Below are 26,303 nucleotides of genomic sequence, written 5' to 3' on the forward strand. Positions count from 1 at the left end.
ATCGCCCAACCAGCCATTTCTGGTGAAGGGCTTATGCCTGAAACATTGGCTTTCCTGCTCCTCAGATGCTGTCTGCCCCTGCTGTGATTTTCCAGCGTCAGACTTTTCAACTCCAACCAGATATGCATGGTATTCCATTGTGTTATCTGTTGGGAGCTTAGAAGACCCAAATGGGGAACTTTTATGCCAACATTCTCCCTTGATCCTTTTGGAAGCTGACATAGTGTTATACAATGCAAATGTGCAACAAGCTTTTCAATACATTTTTAAGCTCAAAAGTAATCTGCAGCATGGATAAGCACATCTTCACTGATTAATGGAGTGCAACCATACCCTCCACATCTCTGCTCCACTACTTTTAGAGATAGCTCCTCAATTTCTGGCTGCACTTAAGTCACACACTCCAGATTTTCAGCTACCTGATGTGGCCGGTGGAGTGGGAAAGCTGGTGGACCTAATCATGTGTGCACACTCTTGAGACTGATACAAGTGGTTGAAGTGAATAGTGGAGTTGTGCATAACAGAAAGCTTTACAAGTTCACCACCACCTTCGCGAGGGCAATTAGGGATAAATAACAAATGCTGGCCTATCCATCAACTTTCAAATCCCATGTAAGAATAACAAAAAATATGGGGGAGGGGGATAGATGGTTAGAATGACAGATTTAGATGAAAAAGGTGAGAGGAGGTTTGAGTGAAGCATAAACTCCAGTATGACCTATTTGGGCTGACTGGCCTGCTTCTCTACCATATATCCTAGACATATTAAACAGGTAGAAGTAATGTTAAGAGGACCATCAATTTCACAGGTAGGCCCTTGCCCTTGAGAGTGGATATGTGGTGCACACTGATATCCCAGAGGAACTGGACTGTAAATCACAATAACACTTTCCCCAGTTTTAATTTACTGACACAAATTGGACATTTTGGTGATGGTCCTTTTAAAATGGCGTGCAATTGTTTATTGCATTCTGATTGATCCAATGGGATGACCAATATCACCAAACAAAGGAGTTTACAAATACAGACTATTAACAGGAAGGCAGCAAGATTTTGTAGTACTGCCTTGGAGAACCTAGTGCAGCTAGGGAACAGAAGGACCTTCTTTCCCTCTCCAAATACAGCATTAACATGCATTTGAATTGAGGCTTGAGATTGGGCTCCTGTGAATTTCCGTCGTAGTAACATATGTGAAAAACCAACTTGAATGCAAGCAAATATGCAGGGCAGTTCATTTGTTATATTCTAACAATTATTTATCTATCGCCCCAGTAATAAAGTTACCCAATTAATAGAAAGAACTGCTTATTAAGATTTCAGCATTTTTAATTGGATTTAAACAACAAAATCTGATACTGGAGACACATATATTTTTAGGATTGGTAACACCTATCCTTGGGATTTAAATATGCAGAATTTTGTTTTACATGCAGATCATAGTGCACTGCTGTTTACCGAATAAAGGACAGAACACGTGATAAAGGAGCATGTCTTTCAGTGAATACTGAATTGATACATAATGAGCTGGACTTTGCAGGGAGATTGATAAGAAAACCGTCCTTGTTCACAATCAATGCATGTAGCAACATGTAGCTATTTCTCTGCATGTTGTGTTGTTTAGTCCCTACAAATGACAATCTAGAAATCACTGAACTTACAACAACTTCCCCATTAAACTGTAATTTCGCTGTTAATGATTCTGGAAAAGACATGCATTTTTAATGGGCTACAACCAAGTTTTAATGCCATTCTGAGTCAAATAATTCCTATAGTCTGGAAAATTAATTTCCTATTTACAAATTGTTTTCCATGACTTTCAGTAGTTTCTAACATAATAAGAAATATCTAAAGTTTTTTGGTGATATTTTAGCTTCTTCCATGTATATCTTAATGTTTATTTAACTCTGTAAAATATATAGTAAGTGAATGGTAATCAGTGAATTAGGGATATGGTTAGCTTAATCAGCCAGGATTTCTCACTTGAATCAATACTGTTTTGCTAATGTGATGTATTTCTTAAATTAATATTGAATCAAAGAAAAACTCTGTAAATCCTATCATACCTAACACAACAGTAGAGGTTGATAATCAGATAACAGTTTGCAGGATGATGCTGTGTTAACATCTCAATCAGCATTATAAGAAGAGGCTGAATAGGCTGGGGCTGTTGTCCCTGGAGCGTCAGAGGCTGAGGGGTGATCTTTTAAAATCATGAGAGGCATGAATAGGGTAAATGGACAAGGTCTTTTTCCTGGGCTGAACAAGTTCAGAGGGCATAGGTTTAAGGTGAGAGGGGAAAGATTTAAAAGGGACCTGAGGGGCAACCTTTTCAAGCAGAGGGTGGTCAGTGTATGGAATGACCTGCCAGAGGAAGTGCTGGAGGCTGGTCCAATCACAGCATTTCAAAAGCATCTATGTATATGAATAGGAAGGGTTTAGAGTGACATGGGCCATGTACTGGCAAATGGGACCAAATAAATTTAGGATATCTTGTTGGCATGGGAAGTTGGACTGAAGGGTCTATTTCTATGCTGTATGTCTCTATGACTCTATAAGTCCAGTAAGGGGGAAGGACAAAGTTTGTTTCAGCCATAAGTATCTAGTGGATAACCCTTCTAAACTCAGACTGTACCACATTCAGGTTTTGGTGAAGTTGTTATTCTGATAAAACATGCATGATAACTTGACAGAATTCTAATGAACTCAGAACCCAAACCAAAATATACTCTCTCCGTTAGTCTCCCTCTCACAAAAGTACAACATTGTAGAAGCTGGAAGCACTGCCTGCAATTGTAGACAGTGCAGACAAGAAAATATTGCAGATTTATTTTGTGGTAAGTGAAAGGTTGAGAATTTTTCCAGCATTTTCCAGAATTTTTGGTCAGACTATATTATGCAAATAGTTCGTAAATGTGGAAATACTTTTGAATCAGCTCTGACCCTGTGTGGGGCATGTTCCAGGTGGACAGAGGGCTGTAGGCTCTTCGGAGAAGTTGCTTGCAGACCAAGTAGATTTAACCTCGCCTCTTGCAGCTTCTCGTCCAGTGCCACTTGGGGCGCCACTGACGTCAGGCTGGCGTTTTCATTGCATCAGCTTGTGGATTCGTGAAGGATTAAAGCTCAGCTCAGATATAGGTGCAGAAGGAATTCTCACTGACAGCACTTGCAGTTGGAACATTGCTTGGCTGCTGCTGAGTGCATGACTCAAACCCACTATGATGAGCTTCACTTTAAGGAACCTTCTGGGGCGTTCGATTTCTCTGAGCAACAAGTGTTCTGTGCGCTCATTCCGGTGAGTTTATTTTAATCCAAGTGTGAAAGGAGAAGGAGCGCAGGAGCATGTAGTAGGAATGGCGGAGTGGGGGATCATGTCAGAACTCGCACCCTGTTCTCTTATTACACCCAATTTGAAACGTGTCTGTGCGCTGCTCTATTTATCCAGCCTGTTCTGTGTTTGTGATTTTTTTTCATATCGCGGTGATTGTAATCAAATCTGCTTCATGGGCATTGGTAGGTACAGGAGTTTGTACAGGCTGCAGGGTCTCGGTCAGTAACAACTTGTGCATGGGAATGTGGATTCTGCAGCACAACACGCCAGCAGTATCCAGTTACAAACCTCTATTCACGTTTCATTAAAGTAGCCACAACTTTTAAATTAAACTGTAAAATATCGTTACACTTTCTGCAAAAGTTTATTAAAGGACAACCAGTCTGGTTTAAAAACCTTGAGAGAAATTTCATTTGACCCAAAACAGAAACAATATTACGGTACATCTTACATGCAACAGAAATGATCATGATTTTTCGTGGTCAGGACAGTTTGGGGATGAAAGTGGTCGCCAGTAAAGTGCAGGACAATAATGTAACAAAGTGTTTTATAAATATTTTCCAAATCAGCCTGCTGAGACATTCCCGTGGAACAGGTGGGACTTGTACCGTGGCCTCCTGGCTCTGAGGTAGAGACACTTTCTTGTTCACCTTGAGACAGTTCATACTGTCGCCCAAGATCCATTTCACCCTTGTATCTTTTCAGGCCCTCCTACCCCCATGGGGACCGTATGGTTGCAGTTTGATTGGAGTATATCCTGTCAACCAGCGAGAAACTGGTTTTATTAAAGAAATATATAATAAAATGTGCCAAAACAAATCAAGGAATTTGAAGAGCAAGTTCCGTTGATTTTAGACCAAGTTTCTGCATTCTTTAATAATGATTTATAAATAGTACATTGGAAGTCCTCATCCTCGCCAAAGTTTTTGTTCCCCAAATTGCAATGTCTTAATGAACATGGTTAGTTCATTAAGGAGGCTCTTGAAAGCTGAGGATGGAATTTTCCACTCCCTTGTATGGCATGAGCAAAGACAAGAAGTCTATGACTGTAAATGTAGGAAAGTCTGGTTAAAAATAGGGAGAACAAGTCAGAATCTCAAAATTGAGGGAAAAAGAAATCCAATATTCCCCTGCAAGTTGAAACAGAGTTCTGAACCTTGCTGATGAACAGCGATGTCATTATTTCCATGCATCTGCATGTCATTGTTGACCCCACTCTGTAGCATCCAATTGCTGTTCTACTTCTCTGGGAAACCAGGCAGCACAAATCGTTGAGATAAGATCGGGCGGCACGGTGGCACAGTGGTTAGCACTGCTATCTCACAGCGCCTGAGACCCAGGTTCAATTCCTGACTCAGGTGACTGACTGTGTGGAGTTTGCACGTTCTCCCCGTGTCTTTGTGGGTTTCCTCCGGGTGCTCCGGTTTCCTTCCACAGTCCAAAGATGTGCAGGTCAGGTGAATTGGCCATGCTAAATTGCCCGTAGTGTTATGTAGGGGTATGGGTGGGTTGCGCTTTGGCGGGTCGGTGTGGACTTGTTGGGCCGAGGGGCCTGTTTCCACACTGTAAGTAATCTAAAGCAGTTTTTTGGAAAGTGCAACTCATTGTTTGCTTCTCCAGGCCTTTGCCCAATTTGGTCTTCACCACAGCCTCCCTGTACTCTCCATGGACACAGTCCTCCTCACACATCACCAACCTGACCCCATCACCAAGACTGCTTTCAAGGCATCACTCAATCACTTCAATGTTTCAGCCCTCTACCTTGGAAATCAGCAACACCTATCACTTGTGTGCTTATACACATAGAATGAGTATGCATCTGTACAGGATATCTTATGGCTCTTAGCTTCATTTCTGAGCACTCACATTACATGCTTACTTGGAGACTGCCAGCCTCTTTGCGCACATGGGAGAGGCAGCACTTCGTCATGGTTTGAAGGACTGAACAGATAAGGGGGTATACGTATTGCTGTTTGGCACCGTGCTACATCAGTGTTGCACCTTTAATATGTGCCAGCAGTTTACGTGGCAAACAGACTGCATGTTTCAGCCAAATGATCATGTGTGAAAGTCAGAGGGGAGCAGTCCTTAGTGGGGTCACCAGGACCGCAGTTAGTTGGGGATCACCACTACAGTAGGCCAATGGACTCATCCAATTTTAGTCCAGAGTCCTGGCCACATTCAGCCAGGTGCTTGATCCTACCAGAGTTCAGGATTTGTCTTTGCAGTGCAGGATTCAGGCCACGATTCAGTCCTACTGGACAAGTGCGGCTAACCCAGGGATTACAGGTACATCATGTGCATTGGACAAATCAGTCCTGCAGTGCGACAAAGGGAAGGATATGTTAACTGTAGTTGGAAATGGTGGTGCAGAGGAAAGGTACTCCTACTGGGTGAGCTCAGAGGGCCGGAAGGGTTGTAGTTTGGGAGGATGAGGTGGGTAAGAGCTATTCAGTGGAAGTGATACAAAAATGAGAGTTGCAGTCCATGACCCTTAATGCGATGGGTGTAGAGTGACAGAGTTACAGTGAGTGGTGGCCCTGAGAGAAGATAATGCAGAGCAGAATATCATTAACTTTCCTCCTGCACTGCTGTGCATTGAGGTTCACCTGGGACATGGCACTGACCTGGCCCAGGCTGGCAGTGTCTAGCAGCACAGTCTCCTTTTTTTTTAGATTAGATTACTTACAGTGTGGAAACAGGCCCTTCGGCCCAACAAGTCCACACCGACCCTCTGAAAAGCAACCCACCCAGACCCATTCCCCTACCACTACGGGCAATTTAGCATGGCCAATTCACCTGACCTGCACATTTTTGGACTGTGAGAGGAAACCAGAGCACCCGGAGGAAAACCACACAGACACGAGGGGAATGTGCAAACTCCAAACAGACAGATGCCTGAGGCAGGAATTGAACCCAGGTCTCTGGCGCTGTGAGGCAGCAGTGCTAACCACTGTGCCACCGTGCCGCCCAACAAGTCACAGAACAGGTCTCTTTTCAACCATCCCATCTACTAGCCCCTCGGGGTCCCTCTCAGTAAATTGAGGAGCTAACTTGCAATTCTAGTCCATTTCCTTAAGGATAATTGTGCAGGACCAGAGAATGAAGGGCACCTCCCACCTCGTGATGCTTGAAGTGCTGTGGAACTAGGGTTTAAATATGGTGCCAATGACATGTACATTGCCCCCACTGCTGGGACTTTGCGATGTTCCCTCGAAGCTGCAAATGTGTGCAGCCGCTCCAATATTTTATGCATGGCAATTGACATCAGCATGCTGAACACAGCACTGACTTTCATTTCGGGAAGTTGCTGCTCCTCCAGGCAACCGAGGCTAACACAGCCAGGAAGAAAATTAAAGGAAACACTGGGGTGGGCACCACAGCCTCTCCTTACTGCACAATTCCATGAGGCATGCATCAAAGAGGCAGTTAACTAATGACTGAGCTGAGGAGTGGAAGATGGTGTGAGAAAAGCTGCTATAGGACAAGGCAAACTGGATGATCTGAATTTCAATTGGGAAAAACTTTGTCAAATCAAAAGGGAAAATTCAGTCCAAAGTTTTCAAAATAAAGAAACTTATATGTCAGTATGCTGCAACAGTTTGTAAATATTTGTAAAAATTTAGAAACATTCTATTTTTTACCAATGAAACAATTAAATGGTTCAGTCTGGTTTCTTGAAGTCATTCACAGGTATTTACAATCTACTTACTCGTAGGTGGAGAGACGATTTTATTAAAGATGTTTATTCTTTATAATCACCCATCTTAAGCTGTATTAATAAAACTTCAGAAGTTGCCCCTATTAAATCAGTCAGTGAAAATTTCCTAATGATAAAGCAATTCTATGCTATTACACTGTCAATTTTGCTGGAAAATTTTATATTTGATTATACATGAGGGTTCAGGTGCAAACTTAAATTACAACTTTATCATGGGAAAACAAAGCATTTCAAATATCATTTGCGCCCAGATTACACAAAACAGAAACTCTATATTTCCCCTTTCTAAAATTATTTTTCATTGTGCCCAGTTTCTAATGGATATGAGTTGACAGAACAACATTTGCTGAAATCATACTGAAGTCCTATTTAGTGCTTGGAAAATTATGTGGGGGTTGTGTGTGTTTGGGAGACAGGTTGAAGGTGCTCCCAGTGATGCTTGGGCACCAGGGCTGAATTGTGTCGGGGTACAAACTTTATATGATCCTGTGAGTTCTTCGTACTGTCACAAATGGGAAGAATTACATTTTCACTTAACCTTGACATCAAAAATGTTAGAGTAAAAAATGAGGTCTGCAGATGCTGGAGATCACAGCTGCAAATGTGTTGCTGGTCAAAGCACAGCAGGTTAGGCAGCATCTCAGGAATAGAGAATTCGACGTTTCGAGCATAAGCCCTTCATCAGGAATAAGCCGCTCCAATATTTTATGCATGGCAATTGACATCAGCATGCTGAACACAGCACTGACTTTCATTTCGGGAAGTTGCTGCTCCTCCAGGCAACCGAGGCTAACACAGCCAGGAAGAAAATTAAAGGAAACACTGGGGTGGGCACCACAGCCTCTCCTTACTGCACAATTCCATGAGGCATGCATCAAAGAGGCAGTTAACTAATGACTGAGCTGAGGAGTGGAAGATGGTGTGAGAAAAGCTGCTATAGGACAAGGCAAACTGGATGATCTGAATTTCAATTGGGAAAAACTTTGTCAAATCAAAAGGGAAAATTCAGTCCAAAGTTTTCAAAATAAAGAAACTTATATGTCAGTATGCTGCAACAGTTTGTAAATATTTGTAAAAATTTAGAAACATTCTATTTTTTACCAATGAAACAATTAAATGGTTCAGTCTGGTTTCTTGAAGTCATTCACAGGTATTTACAATCTACTTACTCGTAGGTGGAGAGACGATTTTATTAAAGATGTTTATTCTTTATAATCACCCATCTTAAGCTGTATTAATAAAACTTCAGAAGTTGCCCCTATTAAATCAGTCAGTGAAAATTTCCTAATGATAAAGCAATTCTATGCTATTACACTGTCAATTTTGCTGGAAAATTTTATATTTGATTATACATGAGGGTTCAGGTGCAAACTTAAATTACAACTTTATCATGGGAAAACAAAGCATTTCAAATATCATTTGCACCCAGATTACACAAAACAGAAACTCTATATTTCCCCTTTCTAAAATTATTTTTCATTGTGCCCAGTTTCTAATGGATATGAGTTGACAGAACAACATTTGCTGAAATCATACTGAAGTCCTATTTAGTGCTTGGAAAATTATGTGGGGGTTGTGTGTGTTTGGGAGACAGGTTGAAGGTGCTCCCAGTGATGCTTGGGCACCAGGGCTGAATTGTGTCGGGGTACAAACTTTATATGATCCTGTGAGTTCTTCGTACTGTCACAAATGGGAAGAATTACATTTTCACTTAACCTTGACATCAAAAATGTTAGAGTAAAAAATGAGGTCTGCAGATGCTGGAGATCACAGCTGCAAATGTGTTGCTGGTCAAAGCACAGCAGGTTAGGCAGCATCTCAGGAATAGAGAATTCGACGTTTCGAGCAATGTTAACAAATAACTTTGCACTTTCTTTACTTAAGACTGGCAGCAGAATCCCAAATTTGCATTGTTCAATAACTGGTTTTATGAGATAACATTCATAACCTAATTTATCATTAGACAACAAAAAGCAAGTGCTCAATGTGGAAATAACTCACAAACCCCTGATAGGACCATGGGGTGGATTCTTGGTTTAAGATGTTGTCACTCAAGGGAAATATAGATAGCGTAAGCATCCTTCAAACTGCTCTTCATTAGGATGTCTGTCTGAAGGCTGGTCCTCAGAGGTAACTCACTAAACTGTGGCAATAGGTAAGGCTTGGAGGCAGAGCACCAGTCGATCTCAGCCAGAAAAAAGATTGAAGCCCATGTACTGTTGACACTAATCAGTTCTACATCCACGACAGCTCCTTCTGGAGGACAGGAAGGCACGGTTAGTGGAGTGGGAGGGAGAATGGTAAACAATAATCAATTTATTTTGATTTCCTGCAATATGTAAATCGTGGCTGAAAATGTGTTGCTGGTCAAAGCACAGCAGGCCAGGCAGCATCTCAGGAATAGAGAATTCGACGTTTCGAGCATAATGAAGGGCTTATGCTCGAAACGTCGAATTCTCTATTCCTGAGATGCTGCCTGGCCTGCTGTGCTTTGACCAGCAACACATTTTCAGCTGTGATCTCCAGCATCTGCAGACCTCATTTTTTACTATATGTAAATCGTGCCCTAGCAGCCTTTTTTTTAAGGCATATAAAAATAATGGGCTAAATATTATGGAGTATATGGGTGGGGAGGGGTGATTCTTCACTGCTGACTGGAGAGCAGGTGAGAGACCCTGTGTTACCTCATCGGGGAGTGCCGTGCTGGTCTAATGTATCACAAGCATTTGTGACCACCACTGGGCCTTTCTAGAGATCTAGGACTGTGAAGGTGCAAAATCTCTCCTTATGAGAGCTGCTGAGCAATTGGAGGCTGATCGCTCTTTTCAAACTGGAAGGACAGCCACCAAAGTCACAAAGTCACAAAGGAGCCTAAGTAACATTAAGACAGATTTTGTAAAGTAGGGCGAAGGGTGTAGGGGATCTGGTAGAAAGAGCATGGGGATAACTTTGTATGGGGACATCCCGTTTCTGAAGTCATGTCCTTTTGATCAGGTAGTGAATGTCTTTGAACATGACAGCCCATGGCCCCCCTCTCTGAGAGACCACAAGCAAGCCAGATAGCCATAGAAATGTACAGCACAGAAACAGACCCTTCGGTCCAACTCGTCCATACCGACCTGATATCCCAACCAAATCTAATCCAATCTTACCTGTTACACAGGCCACTTACAAGGATCTTCAGACCCATCCACCACTGACTTGACACCAGCAGTGGTGGAATGAGGACCATGAGTAAGCATTATTTGGCCACTCGAGTTTCAGCTGACAGCCAGGCTGAGAAGTCCAAACACTGGCCTTCCTGCCTTTGGCTTAATTCTGGTGAAGGTGGAATAGCAGAGGAATTCAGATACTATTGTTCCTAATTTAATGGTCTTCCTTATTACAAACATATCACAAGAGAGGAATAAAACTTAAACCTTATGAGGAAAGTAGCTGGTGTCATGTGACTGAGGGGTGTAGTGAGAGGCTTGAAAATACATTTGTAGCTTAGACATTACCTGATTGTCATTAGCAGAAAATATTTTTTCAATGCCACATAATTAGTTAGGATGGACCTTTTTAGGTAGTTTAGGAACCAATCACACTGCATTTGAATACTGGTCAAAACGTTTTCAAATCACTTTTAACTAAAAGAGCTCAAGCATTCAAAGGAATATTTATTACACCCATAGTGAAGTGACATTTTAAGACTTAGTTAATCTTTAATCTAATCTTAAAACTGAGTTTGAAATTATCAATCAGTTTGGTAAACCATACTGCAGACGTTTATGTGCCTCTGATTTTTACCACACCAAGTCTCAATAAGTTGTTATTCTGGTTCTATTTTGTGACAGTAGAGATGATTTTGTAACAATGTGGACAGGGGACAAATTTGAGATGAAAATGCCAGAAGTATATTGTTCCGTTGAATTCAAATAACAGTGTGCAAAATTATGAGGGGCCTAGACGCAGTGGTTTGAAACTTCAATTATCAGAGAGGTCAATAACGGGAGACATATATTTAAAGTATTTGGTGGAAAGATCAGAGAGAAGTTGAGGAGAAATTCTTTGTGCTTAGAGGGTAATGGGAATCTGGAGCTCACTGCCTGAAAGGGCCTGAAGCTTTCTTCATGCTTGATAAATACTTAAATATGCACTTGAGGTTTTTCAATCTATGTGGATAAAGACCAAGATTTGGAAAATGGAATTCGACTTTGTGTTCTCCGTGCCAGTTGAAAACGAGTCAAATAGCCCCCTCATGTGTCATCAGTCTTTTTTGTGTCAACCTGACCATTTTACCATTGCCAATTCAAGCCACTTGCTGTTTCTTGTGTGTTTTTAGGTGGGATTTTGAAACAGTGCTCTTCCCACTAAAATTTGAAGCAAAAACAGCATTTGTCTTAATATATTAAATTTAACATAAAGTTATATTTTAATGTTGGGGGTTCTGGTTGCAGATGTGGACAAGTTATGCTGAGTGCTACTAATCTAAAAGGACGTCACCTGTTAACACTCAAGGATTTTAATGGTGAAGAAATAAAGCAACTGTTGTGGACATCAGCTGATCTGAAAATGAGAATTAAAGACAAAGGCGAGGTAAATGGGAGTATCATAACGTCAGTGGTACTAGAAATTTAATTTCTTTGTATTGATTCGCAGATGTCTTCTATTCATTTTGAGAGATTGCCCTCCTCTTCTCAGAGGGCTGTGGTACAACATTTAACATCGGAGGTGTTCTTCCACACTTAGTCTGGACTGAGTTGGGTTCTGTTCTGTGGAGAGAAAGCAGAGTTAACATTTTGGGTCCAGTGACCCTTCAGAACTGATTATAGCTGGTACAAGATTGGTATATGCTAAAGAAGGAGTAGGGGTAGGAATAAACAATAGGTGAAATGGAACCCAGAGCCTGAGAAAATGAATAAGGATTGCTAGTGGCTGACAATGGATAGTTAGCAGTCCATGTGCTGAGAAGGTGTGGGGATTGGGTAAGGACATGGGAGAAGGTGCTAGGCTTGCCCTATCTCTCGGGCTTCCATCTCTACCTATTGTTGACTACCGTGCTTTAGGAAAATGAAATCATGTTCCGCTGCCCCCTCCAGTAAAACTCAGATGTCAAAACTCCAAAACATTAGTTAAATCTGAATTGAATTAACTTTGATTTAACTGTACTTGGATTTTTTTTTTCAAACTTTGACCACTAGTATTGCTTGTGCCTGGTGAATACAGTGGCAGACCTAGTTGCAGATAACTCCTGAACCATTGTAAAATTCACGTGAGATTCATCTCTTACTTTCACCCTCACCCATCCTAGGTGTTTTGAGGGGTTCTTCAGTCCAGTAATTATTAGTGCAGTGTATTTGCAACATTTGTTTGATGTTACTATTGTAAAACTCCCTCCTAATCTTAGCTTCTGTTCTATTTTGTGGATTACAACAGGCACTCCCTTTACTTCAAGGGAAATCTATTGCCATGATTTTTGAAAAAAGAAGCACTAGAACAAGAATTTCTACAGAAACAGGTAAGAGCGTATTCGCCAACCGATGAAGGAATTTTGTGTATATATTTTACACGCAAAATGGTGATATTGTTTTCTCAGTTAAAGAGAAATGAGCATTGGATTTTGTTAGAAAAGGCTATAGTATAAAAAGTAAAGAAGGTTTACTGAGTTATATAGAGGCTATAACTGGAGTACTGTGTGCACTTTTGGTCTCCTTACTCAGGAAAAGGATCTCCTTGCTGGAGGGTGTACAACAAATGTTTACTGGACTGGCTCCAGGATGAAGAGATTTTCATGTGAGAAGACACCGAGTCAATTAGGATTAGATTTGTCTGACCTTTATTAGAAAAAGCGATGATCTAATTGAAAAACATCATTTTTTTAATGGTCTTGACAGGGTAGATGGTGAGAAAATAGTCCTTTTTGGCTGGAGAATTCAGACCACATGCCTGCAATCTCTGAAAAAGGAGTGAGATGATAAGTTTCATCCCTCAGAAGTTTGTGAATCTTTTTGGAATTGCATGCCCCAGACACTGACGGGCATTTTGTTACTGTGTACGTTCAAGAGAGAGTTTGATCAATTTTTGGTATTAATGGGATTTGAGAATTTTGTGAGAAGATGGAGTCAAGGCAGAATATTGACCATGATCTTGCTTATAGGATCAAATGGTGCACTCCAGCTGCTATTTCTTATTTCTTTATTTCCTTATAAACGTCACAGTGAGGGTGCAGGGCACCACCAATAGATATAAAGAGTAAGTCACTAAGTGCAATAATTCAAGTAACATTAAAGGTTTTAACATAAATGAAATGGAAATTTGAACCTGAGTAACAAAATTCTAAACAAGCTTGAAGATAGGAGTTACTTACTTTCAATTATTAATAGAGATGAAGTCATATTTGTGAACTATTTGATGTGTTACAACACAATCAATGGACACTGTTGATGTCAGTAAATTTGAAACAAGCAACCAATAGTGCCCTTTTTAAGAAGCATATCAAACTCATGGAACATATTGCCACAGTCAGCTGTGGTGGCCAAGTCACCATGTGTATTTAAGACAGAGATAGGTTCTGAATTAGTAAAGGAATGTGGGTTATGGGAGAAGGCAGGAGAATGACGTTGAGAAACATATAATTTGGAGATGCCGGTGTTGGACTGGGGTGTACAAAGTTAAAAATCACACAACACCAGGTTATAGAAAAGCAGGTTTAATTGGAAGCACACTAGCTTTCAGAGTGTTGCTCCTTCATCAGGTGATCACTATCACCACTATCACCTGATGAAGGAGCAACGCTCTGAAAGCTAGTGTGCTTCCAATTAAGAGAAAGTGAGGACTGCGGATGCTGGAGATCAGAGCTGAAAAATGTGTTGCTGGAAAAGCGCAGCAGGTCAGGCAGCATCCAAGGAGCAGGAGAATTGACGATTTGGGCATAAGCCTGAAGAAGGGCTTATGCCCGAAACATCGATTCTCCTGCTCCTTGGGTGCTGCCTGAACTGCTGTGCTTTTCCAGCAATACATTTTTCAGCTGCTTCCAATTAAACCTGTTGGACTATAACCTGGTGTTGTGTGATTTTTAACGCGAAACATATCAGCCATGATTGAATGGTGGAGCAGACAAAGTGGGCCAAATGGCCTAATTCCGCTCCTAGATCGTGTGGTCTATGGTCAAACAGACACAGGTATTGCAGACCTATTATCAGAACTTCTGAGAAAAGGTATTCTTTAATATTAAAGCACAACAGACTCAATGAAACCTAGCAATAAGTCAGTAATGTATTTAACAATGGGTATGTTATCATTCGAGAAGTTATATCAACATTGGGTCAGTAGCTGAGTTTTGCAAATGGTAGGATTGCTACTATGTTTAGATGATATCTAACTAGCCAGAATAATTGAAGCTGGAGAGGCATCTTAGAGATGACAAAAGAGTTGGAAAAACAGTGTAAATGGGAAAATTACTGACCAGTAACGATAATTACAAATGTGTATGGTTTGTATCACTGCAATCTCCTGAATAATGATACACACCTACCTGCTTGCAAAGCCCCCTGCATTAGTTGTATTGTCATTTTGCTTTGTTATTTGTTTAGTTCCACAGGAGGTTCTTCTGACAACTTGTAATTTGTTTTCTACATCAATTTAAGAAATCTGAGAAAAGTAGAATCTGCACACATTTGTTAGACTAATCCTGAGCTGCTTTTTTCTAAAATTTCAGGTTTCTAAAGCCCTAACATAGATACTTCCAAAATTAAAGAGCTTTAATCATCACAACAAGGTAGTTCTCAGAATGTAATTATCTTGTTACTGATTCCTAACATCAAAACATTGCAACATTATTTGTCTATTTCACAAAGGTGACTGACTCTCTGGACAAACAATTAAATCATTTACTTTCTTATCATTTAGTGAGTCAACAAAAGAATGACAAACACATGTAGGAAAGTAAACGTAAAAATGCCACTCAAAAGTTGCACTCAAACTGTGTGTGCACTTAAAATTATTGTCTTTTTAGATTAACTGAAGTAAAACATTTTTAAAGTATTTCAACTATCATGCAAAAGTCTCGCATCTTGTCAGTAACTTGATGTGCTATAACTGAAAGTTCACAGTCTATTCAATAGGTATCCATGGAAAGTTACAGTAAAAGTCAAACTTCCAAGTGAAAAGAAATAAATTTTATTCATAGTGAGTGTTTCATAGCTTCTGAATGTCTTTACATTTATTAAATTGATTTTAGAGAATAGTTAATAGGTAAGAAATTAATAATCATCGGAGATTTTAACCTTGCAGTAAACTGAATCAGGCAAAGATATGCTAACAGCAAAGGCAGAAATGCTGTGAGCACCTGCATAGGCACCAAATGAGTAGGGGTTAAGAAATGGAACGATGGTAAAACCACTCAATGTCAATGGTTAGTGGTTAAGTTATTTCTCATTGGAGATGGTCATTGCCTGACATTTGTGAGGAGTGAATGTTACTTGCCACTCAGCCCAAGTCTGAATATTGTCCAGGTTTTATTGCATTTGAATGTGGACTGCTTCAGCATCACAAATGATGTTAAACATTGTACAATAATCAGCAAAAATCCTATTTCTGACCTTATGATGGAGGGAAGGACATTGATGAAGCAGCTGAAGGTGTTTGGGCACTGGATCTAGGATACTACCCTGAGGAACTCCTACAAAAATGTCCTGGAGCTGAGATGACAGACCTCCATCAACCTCACCATCTTCCTATGTCCCAGATATGACACCAACCAGGGCAGAGTTTGCATCCTGATACTCATTGATTCCAGTTTGATGATGACTCCTTATTCCCATACTTGGTTGAATACAGTCTTTGTATCAAGAGCTGTCACTCTCACCTCACTTCTGGAATTCAACTCTTTTGTCCATGTTTGAACCAATGAGGGCAGGAGTTGAGTGGCCCTGGTGGAACCCAAACTGGGCCTCACTGAGCAGGTTATTGCTGAGCAGGTGCTGCTTGACTGCACTGTTCATGACACCTTCATCACTTTACTGATGATCAAAATGGACTGATAGGGCAGTAATTGGCTGGGGTGGAGTTGTCCTGCTTTTTATGTATAGGACATACTTGGGCGATTTTCTACATTGTTTGGTAGATTCCATTATAGTAACTTTACTGAATGAGCTTGTCTGGGGGAGCAGCAAGTTCTGGAGCGTAAATCTTTAGTACTATTGCCGGAATGTTGCCAGGACCCATAGCATTTGCAGTATCTAATGCCTTCAACTGCTTCTTGATATTATATGCAGCAAATCGAATTGGTTGAAGACTGGTATCTATCATGTTGGGGGCCATTGGAGGATGCCATGATGGGTCATCCACTCAGCACCTCTAGCTGATGATTGGTCCAGACTTATCCTTTGCACTGATGTGTTAGCCTCTTCCATCCATTGAGGATGGAGATATTTGTAGGGTCTGCTCCGCCAGTAAGTTGTTTAATTGCCCAGCACCATTCATGATTGAATGGGGCAGGACTGCACAGCTTAGATCGGATCTGTTTAGTTGGGATGGCTTTGATTTGTCTGTCACTTGCTGCTTATGCTGTTTGGCATGCAAGTAGTCCTAGGAGTCGAGAGTGTGTTCCTGGAAAAACACAGCAGGTCAGGGAGCATCCGAGGAGCAGTATAATTGACATTTCGGGCCAGAGCCCTTCATCAGGAATGAAGCTGGGAACCTCGGGGTTGGAGAGATAAATGGGAGGGACTGGGGAGAAGATAGCTAAGAGTAGGGGTAATAGTGGATGGAGGTGGGGGTAATGGCGATAGGTCGGAGAGAAGGGCGGAGCAGATAGGCAGATAGGAAGATTGACAGGTGGGACTTGTCATGAGGATGGTGCTGAGCTTGAAGTTTGGAACTGGGTTAAGGTGGGGGAGAGGGGAAATGAGGAAACTGGTGAAGTCCACATTGATGCCCTCGGGTTGAAGGGTCCCAACGCAGAAAATAAGGCATTCTTCTTCCAGGTGTTGGGGGGTGAGGGAGTAGCAATGGAGGAGGCCCAGGTCCTGCATGTCCTCGGCGGAGTGGGAGGTGGGTTGATTGGTGCGGGTGAACTGGAGATGTTCTCTAAAGCACTCTGCAAAAAGGCGCCCAGTCTCCCCAATGTAGACGAAACGCATCGGGATCAACGGATATGATAAATGAAATTTGTGGAAGTGCAGGTGAAACTTTGATGGATGTGGAAGGCTCCTCTGGGGCCTTGCTGGAGGTGAGGGGGTATGTGTGGGTGCAGGTTTTGCAATTCCTGCTGTGATAGGGGAAGGTGCTAGGAGGGGAGAGTGGGTTGTTAGGAGCAGTGGACCTGACCAGGTAGTCACGGAGGAAACGGTCTTAGTGGAAAGTGAATAGAGGTGAGGAGGGAAATATGTCTCTGGTGGTGAGGTCCATTTGTAAGTGGCAGAAATGTCGGCGGATGATGTGATTTATGTGGAGGTTGGGGATGGGGTGCGGTTGGAGGGATGGGGTTTGAGGGCGGAGGTGCAGGACGTGGTTGAGATATGTTGGAGGGCATCCTCAACCACATGGGAGGGGAAATTTTGGTCTTTAAAGAAGGAGGCCATCTGGTGTGTTCTGTGATGGAACTGGTCCTCCTGGGAGCAGATGTGGTGGAGGCAGAGGAATTGGGAATATGGGATAGCATTTTTGCAAGAGGTAGGGTGGGAGGAGGTGTAATCCAGGTAGCTGTGGGGGTTGGTGGGTTTGTAAAAAATGTCAGTGTTGAGTCGGTCCTCGTGGATGGAGATGGAGAGGTCGAGGAAGGGGAGGGATTTGTCAGAGATGGTTTGGTGTCTTCACCAGGTTGACACTTCATTTTCAGGTATGACTGGTGCTGCTCCTGGCATGCCGTCCTGCACTCTCTATTGAACCATGGTTGATCCCCTGGCTCAATAGTAATGGTTGGGTGAGGGATATGTCAGGCCTTGAGGTTGCAAATTGTGCTGGAGTACAGTTCTGCCTTTGATGGCCTAGAGTGCCTCATGAATGCCCAATCTTGAGTTGCTGGATCTATTTGAATTCTGTCCCATGTAGCACAGAGATAGTGCCACAGAACGTGACAGAGATGTGAAGGCAGGACTTCACAATGATGGTGCAGTGGTCTCTCTTACTGATACTGTCATGGACAGATGCATCTGCAACTGGCAGATTGCTGAGGATGAAGTCAAGTATATTTCTCCCTCATGTTGGTTCCCTCTCCCCCTGTTGCGGACCCAGTCTCATGCCTTTGCCACCCTCATTGCTTCCTCCAAATGTTGTCCAATATGGAGGAGTACTAATTCATCAGCTGAGGGAGGGTGGTGTGGGGTAACCAGCAGGAGGTTCGATGAAGTAACTAAGTGTTACTAAGGAAGGATGTACAGGCCCTGGAGTGGGTCTGGAGGAGATTCACAAGAATGATAGCAGGAATGAAAGGCTTAACATATCCCAAGATAGAAATTGGGAAAAAGATTATGACTTTATGAGCTGCTCCTTTCATGAGATATTTTCAGTGTTGGAGCTGATTTGCTGAAATTCTAGGAATAGTAATTACGGTTTTATAAGCTGTTACATTGTTTGGGAAGTTTCGGGAACCAAACAGATCAAAACAACAGCAATTTAAAAAGGAGAATGACAGACAAAGGGCAGTGACCACATGGGAAGTGATTTCAAATGGAGAAAGAAGCCTACCCTGCTGTCTGACCCAGGAGTAACCTGTACAGCTGCTGTCTTTGCTGTTTGGTTTCAAGAATCTCTGGACATCAGAGGGTTCGTTCTAAGAAAAATAAATAAACTTCAAAATTTACAGCTGACCTTGGAGAAACCTAGACGCTCAAACCAGTGGAGCAGCTAAATGGCTTTTTCAAACTATAACCTTGCTGTTTTTCTTTTGTAAATCGAGAATAGTGTGTAGAGTGTGTTCTTTTCTAATTATATGCTTTTATTGAGATCTGTCTCTTGATTAAACTTTAAAAGTATAAAAACATAGGTATTCAGCTAGCTTGGAGCAGTGCTTTTAGACTGTGCTCTTCTCTGGGTCAGTAAATTGTTAAGGTGCAAAGATGGCCTTTAGTAGAGCGATGTGCTTTTCCTGTCGGATGTAGGAGATTAGGCAGAGTTTCCATGTTACTATGATGTTTGCAGAACGTGTGTTTGGTTGCGAATCCCACTGGATGGCATGGATCAGTTTGAGTGAAGTTAGAAGCAATGAGGAACTTATTGGAGCTAGGTGTCATAGAATCATAGAGATGTACAGCATGAAAACAGACCCTTCGATCTAACCCATCCATGCTGACCAGATATCCCAACCCAATCTAGTCTCACCTGCCAACACCTGGCCCATTTCCCTCCACACCCTTCCTATTCATATATCCATCCAAATGCCTTTTAAATCGGAAAGATGTTGTGGAACCTGGAAGGGTTCAGAAAAGATTTACAAGGATGTTGCCAGAGTTGGAGGATCTGAGCTACAGGGAGAGGCTGAACAGGCTGGGGCTGTTTTCTCTGGAGCGTCGGAGGCTGAGGGGTGACCTTTATAGAGGTTTACAAAATTATGAAGGGCATGGATAGGATAAAGAGACAAAGTCTTTTCCCTGGGATCGAGGAGTCCAGAACTAGAGGGCATAGGTTTAGGGTGAGAGAGGAAAGATATAAAAGAGACCTAAGGGGCAACTTTTTCACACAGAGGGTGGTACATGTATGGAATGAGCTGCCAGAGGATGTGGCGGAGGCTGGTACAATTGCAACATTTGGATGGGTATATGATTGGAAGGGTTTGGAGGGAGATGGGCCGAGTGCTGGCAGGTGGGACTAGATTGGGTTGGGATATCTGGTCAGCATGGGCAGGTTGGACCGAAGGGTCTGTTTCCATCCTGTACATCTCTATGACTCTAAATGTTGCAATTGTACCAGCCTCCACCACTTCCTCTGGCAGCACATTCTATACACGTACCACCCTCTGCGTGAAAAGGTTGCCTCTTAGGTCTCTTTTATATCTTTCCCCTTTCACCCTAAACCTATACCCTCTAGTTTTGGACTCCCCCAACCCAGGAAAAAGACTTTGTCTATTTATCCTATCCATGCCCCTCATAATTTTGTAAGCCTCTATAAGGTCACCCCTCAGCCTCCAATGCTGCAAGGAAAACAACTCCAGCCTGTTCAGCCTCTCCCTATAGCTCAAATCCTCCAACCCTGGCAACATCCTTGTAAATCTTATCTAAACCCTTTCAAGTTTCACAACATCTTTCCAATAGGAAGGAGACAGAATTGCATGCAATATTCCAACAGTGGCCTAACCAATGTCCTGTTCAGCCACAACATGACCTCCCAACTCCTGTACTCAATACTCTGACTGATAAAAGAAAGTATACCAAATGCCTTCTTCACTATCCTATCTACCTGCGACTCCACTTTCAAGGAGCTATGAACCTGCACTCCAAGGTCTCTTTGTTCAGCAACTCTCCCTAGGACCTGACCATTAAGTGTATAAGTCCTGCTAAGATTTGCTTTCCCAAAATGCAGCACCTCGCATTTATCTGAATTAAACTCCCCATCTGCCACTTCTCAGTCCATTGGCTCATCTCATCAAGATCCTGTTGTAACCTGAGGTAACCTTCTTCGCTGTTCACTACGTCTCCAGTTTTGGTGTCATCTGCAAGCTTACTAACTGTACTTCTTATGCTCACATCCAAATCATTTATGTAAATGACAAAAAGTAGAGGGTCCAGCACCGATCCTTGTGGCACTCCACTGGTCACAGGCCTCCAGTCTGAAAATGAACCCTCTACCACCACCCTCTGTCTTCTACCTTTGAGCCAGTTCTGTATCCAAATGGCTAGTTCTCCCTGTATTCCATAAGATCTAACCTTGCTAATCAATCTCCCATGGGGAACCTTGTCAAATGCCCGTCACATCTACTGCTCTGCCCTCATCAATTCTCTTTGTTACTTCTTCAAAAAACTCAATCGTTTGTGAGAAATGATTTCCCATGCACAAAGCCATGTTGACTATCCCTAATCAGTCCTTGCCTTTCCAAATACATGTACATCCTGTCCCTCAGGATTCCCTCCAACAACTTGTCCACCACTGAGGTCAGGCTCACTGATCTATAGTTCCCTGGCTTGTCTTTACCGCCCTTCTTAAACAGTGGCACCACGTTTGCCAACCTCCAGTCTTCCAGCACCTCACCTTTGACTATCCATGATACAAATATCGCAGCAAAGACCCAGCAATCACATCTCTAGCTTCCCACAGAGTTCTTGGGTACACCTGATCAGGTCCTGGGGATTTATTCACCTTTATATGTTGGTGTGATCGATAGCAGGTGCATGGAGGGAGATAAACCAAAGATACAAACAAGTTGAGGAGTGACCTCCAGAAAAGGTAGGAGAGGGAGACAGGTGGTATAGGAGTCTCCTGTGGCTATCCGCATCTCAAACAAGTATGCTGTTTTGGTAAATGTAGCGGGTGATGGACTCTTGGTGGAATGTAGCATTGAAGGGCTCATGCCCAAAATGTTGATTCTCCTGCTGAGCTTTTCCAGCAACACATTTTCAGCTCTGTAGCATTGACAGCCAGGTTTCTGGTACCAAGGCTGGCTTTAATGTAACAAGGAGTACACCAGGTTCCAAGCGATCGATTGTGATAGGGGACTCTCGAATTAGAGGCACAATCTGACGTTTCTGTGACTGACAGCGAGATGTCAGAATGGTGTACTGCCTCTCTGGTGCCAAGATCAAACTGGCAGGGAGATTGCTGGTGCTGCTCGGAAGGATTTAAACTAGTACAGTAGGGGGGGAGGACCAACGGGTAGAGTAAACAGTTTTCCCTGGAGTGGAGGAGTCCAAAACTGGAGGGCATAGGTTTAAGGTGAGAGGGGAAAGATTTAAAATGGATTTAAGGGGCAACGTTTTCACGCAGAGGGTGGTGCATGTATGGAATGGGATAGCAGAGGAAATAGTGGATGCTGGTACAATTACACCATTTAAAAGGCCTCTGCATGGGTATATCAATTGGAAGAGTTTCGGGGGATGTGGGTCAAATGTTGGCAAGTGGGACAAAGTTACTTTAAGATATCTGATCAGCATGAATTAATTGGAAGGAAGGGTCTGCTTCCATGTTGTATATCTCTGTGACTCTTTGAGGAATGTTTGAGTCCTCTGAGTCTATACTCAGTTGTGTTTAGAAGGATGAGGGGGAATCTAATTGAACCTTACAGAATACTGAATGGCCTAGACAATGGATGTTGGGAAGATGTTTCCATGAGCAGGAGAGACTAGGACCTGAGGGCACAGCCTAAAAGGAAAGACCCTTTAGAACGGGCATGAGGAGAAACTTCTTCAGCCAGAGAGTGGTGATTTTATGGAATTCATTGCCACACAAGGTCTGTGGATGCCAGGTCATTGAGTATATTCAAAACAGAGGTAGATAGGTAGACTCTTGATTGTCAAGGGCATCCAAGGATTATGGGAAGAAGTATGGAGAATGGGGTTGAGAAACTTATCAGACATGATTGAATAGCAGAGCAACTTGACGGGTCGAATGGCAAAACTTCTGCTCCTGTGTCTTATTGTTGGTGGCATAAAGCTATGAGGAGGGCACAAAGGCCAGACAGCCAAGAGGGCTAAGGCTAGTCATAGAGGGCAACTTGAAATGTTGATTGTTTTTCCAAATGAAGGTAAAATCCTTTTGGAAAGATACACTGTGTAAGAAGGAAAAACATAGATAGCCACAAGTCTGTGTGGGAATTAAGAAGACAAGATTTGCAAAACAGAGGAAGTAAGAAATGTTTCTGCTTTTTCAAACAAGTGTTCCTGGAACATAGAGCATGTATGGAGAAGATAAAAAAAAGGTTGACAGAAAGAAATTGGAAAGTCAAGAATCAGGGATAAACCTATTCTTGCAGAAACTGTTTTTTTCAAATTAGTAGCAATGTAGGAGGTCAACTTAATTTTCTAACCAGATACTTTGCTTCATGTAGGAACATGAGCCACTTGATATAACATCAATAATCTATTGCCAGGTCAGGAGCAAGTTGAAAATAATTTAAAAGTTCAAAGAACCAAGCCAATTAGCAGTGCTATTCACAGATTCCTCTTAATTCAAAATTCCTTTGTTTAATCTGAAATTCTGCAAACAGCATTTCTCATTAAAATTTTAAAAATCACTAGTTAATGTCAAATCCATCCCATATGGAGAATGCCTAATGACATCTGCTGCTGAATCTTTGAAAGAGCAGTTTATCTTCAGAACTGACAGGTCCTATTTTGCTGTCAAAATAGGAATAAATCACCAAAGAACTTGGAATCAACAAAAACATTTGAACTAAGGGAATTATAAAATAAATTGGCTGTAACTGTTATTGATTTTTTAAAAAAGATTTTATTGGACTTACTGAGTGCAAGCAAGCTGATTTAGTATCTGTTCAAGCACTTCCAATAATACCTTTTGTTGATATTTCACTAACAACTACTCATTATGAAAGCTGAAATTTTATTAATGGGGAACTCTGAGTTCACAATTTGACAACTTGAAATGGTTGATAAATGATTGAGGGCATTAAAAGAATTTTGATTTTGTGATTAACCTCTTGAGGTTTAAAAGCTTTGCTTTCATGAAAGAGAGTTTTATTTTCACTATCAAGACTAAATAGCGAGAGCTGTCTTAGATGTTTACTTGATGTTTACATCACTCATGAGGCCTGTCCATCTTGAATAGGGTGCTACACAAATTAAAATAAAGAACGGGTAATATTTAGCATGGATAGAAGATTAATTAACAGAAAGCAAAGAGTGGGGATAAATGGTGTTTTTCTAGTTGGTGATCAGTGGCTAGTGGTGTGCCCCAGGGATCAGTGTTGGGACCTCAATTGTTTAGAATATACATATAGATGACTTAAAGTTGGGAACTAGATGTAGTGTGTCAAAGTTCACAGGTGACATTAAAACAAGTGCTAGAGCAAAGTGTGCAAAGGACACTGAAAGTCTGCAGAGGGATATAGGTATGTTTAGTGAGTGGGAAGGGATCTAGCAGATGGAGTACAATGTTGGTAACTGTGAAGCTATCCATTTTGTTGTAAAAACAGCAAAATGAACTTTCATTCAAATGATGAAAACTTGCAGCATGCTGCTGTACAAAGGGACTTGGGTGCCTTGTGCACAAATCATGAAAAGGTGGTTTGCAGATGCGGTAATTAAAAAGGAAAATGTATTATAAATAGGGAGGTTATGCTGCAGCAGTATAGGGCACTGGGGAGGCCACACCTGTGTATGGTTTTGGTCTCCTTACTTGATAAAGGATGTACTGGCACTGGAGAGATTGAGTAGGCGGGGGCTATACTCAGTGGAACATAGAAGAATGAAGGGCTGTCTTATAGGAAGATATAAAATTATGAAGGGAATAGGTAAGACAGAAGCAGGGAAGGGCGAAACTAGACCTAGGGGACATAGCCTCAAAATAAGGGAAGCAGATTTAGGACTGAGTTGAAGAAGAACTTCTTCACCCAAAGAGTTGTCAATCTGTGGAAATCCCTGCCCAGTGAAGCAGTTGAGGCTATCTCACTGAATGTTTTTAAGGCAAAGAAATATTTTTGAACAGCAAAATAATTAGGGGCGATGGTGAGTGAGCAGGTAAGTTGAGTCCACAAAAACATCAACCATGATCTTATTGAATGACAGAGCAGGCTCAGTGGGCCAGATGACCTATTCCTGCTCCTATTTTTACATTCTTATGTTAATAATGAGTGAATGGCCATAGTGTTGACATTGAAAGCATGAGGGGGTCATGGGGGATAATGAGTTGGGAGCTATTAAGGGACATTGGGAGGTAAGGGTTATTAAGGCTGTGGATGGTCGAATCTAAAATCTTCAAAATCACAAGAGAAGCTTTCCTACCATCCTGTATTGGCCTCATCTTCCCTCGTGGCTGCCTATACGCTGGTTCTGGATTCGAAAAAGAAGTTATTATAATTTGAGAGACACTCATGAATAAACAAATGCAGTTTTGAAAGGAAGCTTGATGTTGAGTATGTTTTAAATTTTTATCCTGTTGTGGTCCTGAAGGAACATTCATCTAACAATTCCTATATTTCTGTGGCAAGTTTCACTGAAGAACAGCATCTTGAGGTAGCAATATTGCCCTGATGTTTGTAAACTGTGGTAGTGCCAGTACAAAAAGAATAGACTGCAACTGTTTCAGTGCTCTACATTCATTCTTGCAGTAAAACAAGCCACTGCATCTGTCACAATTAAGGATCTCACACAGACACTTACAGTACTCGCTTGAAGAATGTACAAACCTCTTCCCTGTTTTGACTGCGGACAGATCTGAATTCTGAATCTATTGTCCTCTTTGATTCAGGAATCCTTTCATTTAGATTGCTGATCAACATGGAAGTTGCAGATACTTATATTGTTGTTGGTGGAGGGGAAGGCCCAAGTAAACAGAAGCAGCAAACAAAGAAAATAAGGGACCAACACACTCACTGGCTAACGAGCATATTAGCATATCTTCCGATTCTAAACAAATGCTGGACAAGTGATTGGCAGCTGAGATTTATCGTGTGTGTGTGTGTGTATGCGTGTGTGTGAGAAATAATTTGGCAAATGTTGTAAATAAAAAATTTCCAGCTCTTGTTGGGCAAAGTTCTCAGATGCCATCCGTTCTGAGACCGTGAATTATGCCAGTCAAAGCATCTATCCCAGATGCTGGTTCTGCAATTATGGCTTAGTTGGATGCAAAAGATCTGTTCATACATTTCCAGAGAGGACAGTGTGTGGAAAGTGCTGGAATAGCTTCATTTCTGTGAACCTAACAGATAGGGATGCTGAAATCCAGCTGATATAAACTGGTCACAGATAAGAGGTATTAGCTATCTTTTTGTGTCAGAGAACCTGACTCACAATCAAAAAATCCAGAATTGAGGGTAAGAACCCTTCAGCTAATGCCAAAACATTTCAGTGAATTGCAAATCCAAAAAGGATATAGTTCACTAGTGTAACATGACAACCTTTATTTTTCTAAAGTTTGAAAACGTTAGTTTAAAGTTCACTCCGCCTGTTCTATTTAGTTACATATTATGTTGCATTTAGAATTCAGCTTATCTGATGGGAATGCACAACTGTTATGACAAACATATTTGGAGAAAAAGAGGCCTAGAAGCATGCAACATGAAGAGAGGCCCTTTGGCACAACTCATCCATGTTGGCTAGGTTTCCTAAACTGAACTAGACCCATTTGTTTGCATTCAACCCATACCCCCTAAACTTTTTCTGTTCA

General features: G+C 41.8%; 1 protein-coding gene across 1 annotated transcript in view; it reads left to right on the plus strand.

Moving 5' to 3' along the window:
• The first annotated feature begins 3,077 nt into the window (after positions 1-3,077).
• Positions 3,078-26,303, plus strand: part of otc (ornithine transcarbamylase) — a 70,220-nt gene continuing 46,994 nt past the window's right edge. The window contains exons 1-3 of the mRNA XM_060833538.1: positions 3,078-3,292; positions 11,489-11,627; positions 12,468-12,549. Coding sequence (XP_060689521.1) covers positions 3,216-3,292; positions 11,489-11,627; positions 12,468-12,549 — 298 coding nt within the window. The 5' untranslated portion in view covers positions 3,078-3,215. The remainder of the gene's footprint in view (positions 3,293-11,488; positions 11,628-12,467; positions 12,550-26,303) is intronic.

The sequence above is a fragment of the Hemiscyllium ocellatum genome, chromosome 12, assembly GCF_020745735.1.
Source record: "Hemiscyllium ocellatum isolate sHemOce1 chromosome 12, sHemOce1.pat.X.cur, whole genome shotgun sequence".
Taxonomy (NCBI): domain Eukaryota; kingdom Metazoa; phylum Chordata; class Chondrichthyes; order Orectolobiformes; family Hemiscylliidae; genus Hemiscyllium; species Hemiscyllium ocellatum.